The sequence below is a fragment of the Cicer arietinum genome, chromosome 4 (genome assembly GCF_000331145.2).
Source record: "Cicer arietinum cultivar CDC Frontier isolate Library 1 chromosome 4, Cicar.CDCFrontier_v2.0, whole genome shotgun sequence".
NCBI classification, from domain to species: domain Eukaryota; kingdom Viridiplantae; phylum Streptophyta; class Magnoliopsida; order Fabales; family Fabaceae; genus Cicer; species Cicer arietinum.
Genome location: NC_021163.2, coordinates 1,434,959 through 1,436,504, shown reverse-complemented (window position 1 = coordinate 1,436,504; position 1,546 = coordinate 1,434,959). Strand labels below are relative to the sequence as shown.

Here is a 1,546-nt window from a genome sequence, read left to right as displayed (position 1 = left end):
CTGCTGACGTACCAAATGAAGTTATTTTCATTCTTCACCAAATTGAGAATCCTCATAGGCTAGCCATTGAAGTTACACATTTCAAAACTTGTTTTCTTTTGCCACAAGAGTATATAACTAGGCAACATGTGACTCCTTGCATCATTAAATTTTGTCATGACTAGACCTTTTGAGTCATTTATCTTGCTTAGAATATAATTTTTGTCACTTGTGTGAAGCCCCATGGATGCAAGCATATCACATGCACTTTAACAAAATATTTTATTCTCCTCTCCCTATTGCTGTCTAAGTCACATCTCACGTATAAATGTTCCTAAAGTTGATTATTGTTGTTTTTGACCAGTGTCTAAAGTATAAGACAGACCAAGCACAGGAAGCTAAGAAGATGGAAAAACTTAATAATATATTCTTTACGTTGATGGCTCGGGGACCAGAAGGTATATCATCTTTTATGCTTTGTTGATCAGCATGAATATTGGCATTTATTTGCAGAGTGATATATGTTGTATGGGAAATGATTTTGAAATTGTTTTGCTATACTGAAATTACGAAAAATAACAATAAATAGAACTTTTCTTTGACACAAAATTAGTAAAACTTTATCAATTGGTGCATGTTAATGGCATTAATCAGCTTAATAGGTGCATAAATTTTTTCCTTAACAGCCCACTTTTGCTTGTAGTTTTAATAGCTTGTTAAACATCAAATTTTTTTAACTGTCAACTATGCTTCTTGGTACCATGCTTAAAAGTTGTAGCAGTTCCATGGCATAAATCGATGATACATTTAAGTTATTTTCCCTTTTTTCTTTTGCTGATTTCTCACTCTTATTTTGTTTTACAATGATAATAACAAAAAGTTCTTCCTCTACTTCTGCAGTGGATCTCTCCGAAGTCACCGGGAAAGAACAAATGGATGCACAACCGATTAAAAGAGGAAGAGGAAGAAAGTAATAACTGATGTATCTTCCTGTCAAAATAGATCATGAATCTTAGGAAATCAGTATTTTGATTTGATAGATTATTTACCCATTCCAAAATCTTACATCCAGGCCTTGATCAATTTATATGTTTTCTGTTTTCTGAATGTACTTTCTCAAAATTAATCTCGGGCACAGTCACAAAAAATTTCGGACACAGTTTTGTCTACAACGAAATTGTTCTCATATCATTGGCAAATTTGCACATTACCTACTTTTTCGATTGTTATTGAATTTTAGCTTTTAAGATTGGTTGTCTGTCTCAAATACAATGATTCTACCTATAATCATGCTCTGTCGCAATCACCTGTAGTTTTATATAAGTGGATTTCGGCTTTCAATCGATTGCTATCTTCCCTAATGAATGTCCAAGCAGCAGGGTTTGAGCCAAAGACAAATGCTGGGCTTGCAGGCTCCACTTTTCTTTCTGATTTCTCCCTTATCGTTCACTGGCATTGTTTCTTCATTAAATTCATGTTTGCATGTCTTACACGCTGTGTAGCGCTGCCAGTATGCTGTATGCATGTCAATTTAATAAAAAAACAAAAGGCAGACCAAGAATTTTCA

At 33.9% G+C, this 1,546-nt stretch overlaps 1 protein-coding gene across 1 annotated transcript in view; it reads left to right on the top strand.

Moving 5' to 3' along the window:
* The window catches only part of LOC101512174 (signal recognition particle 9 kDa protein), a 6,522-nt gene extending 5,296 nt beyond the window's left edge, over positions 1-1,226 (top strand). Inside the window, exons 3-4 of the mRNA XM_004495078.4 lie at positions 344-437; positions 880-1,226. Of these exons, the coding sequence (XP_004495135.1) occupies positions 344-437; positions 880-953 (168 nt within the window). The 3' untranslated portion in view covers positions 954-1,226. The remainder of the gene's footprint in view (positions 1-343; positions 438-879) is intronic.
* Positions 1,227-1,546: the final 320 nt, after the last annotated feature.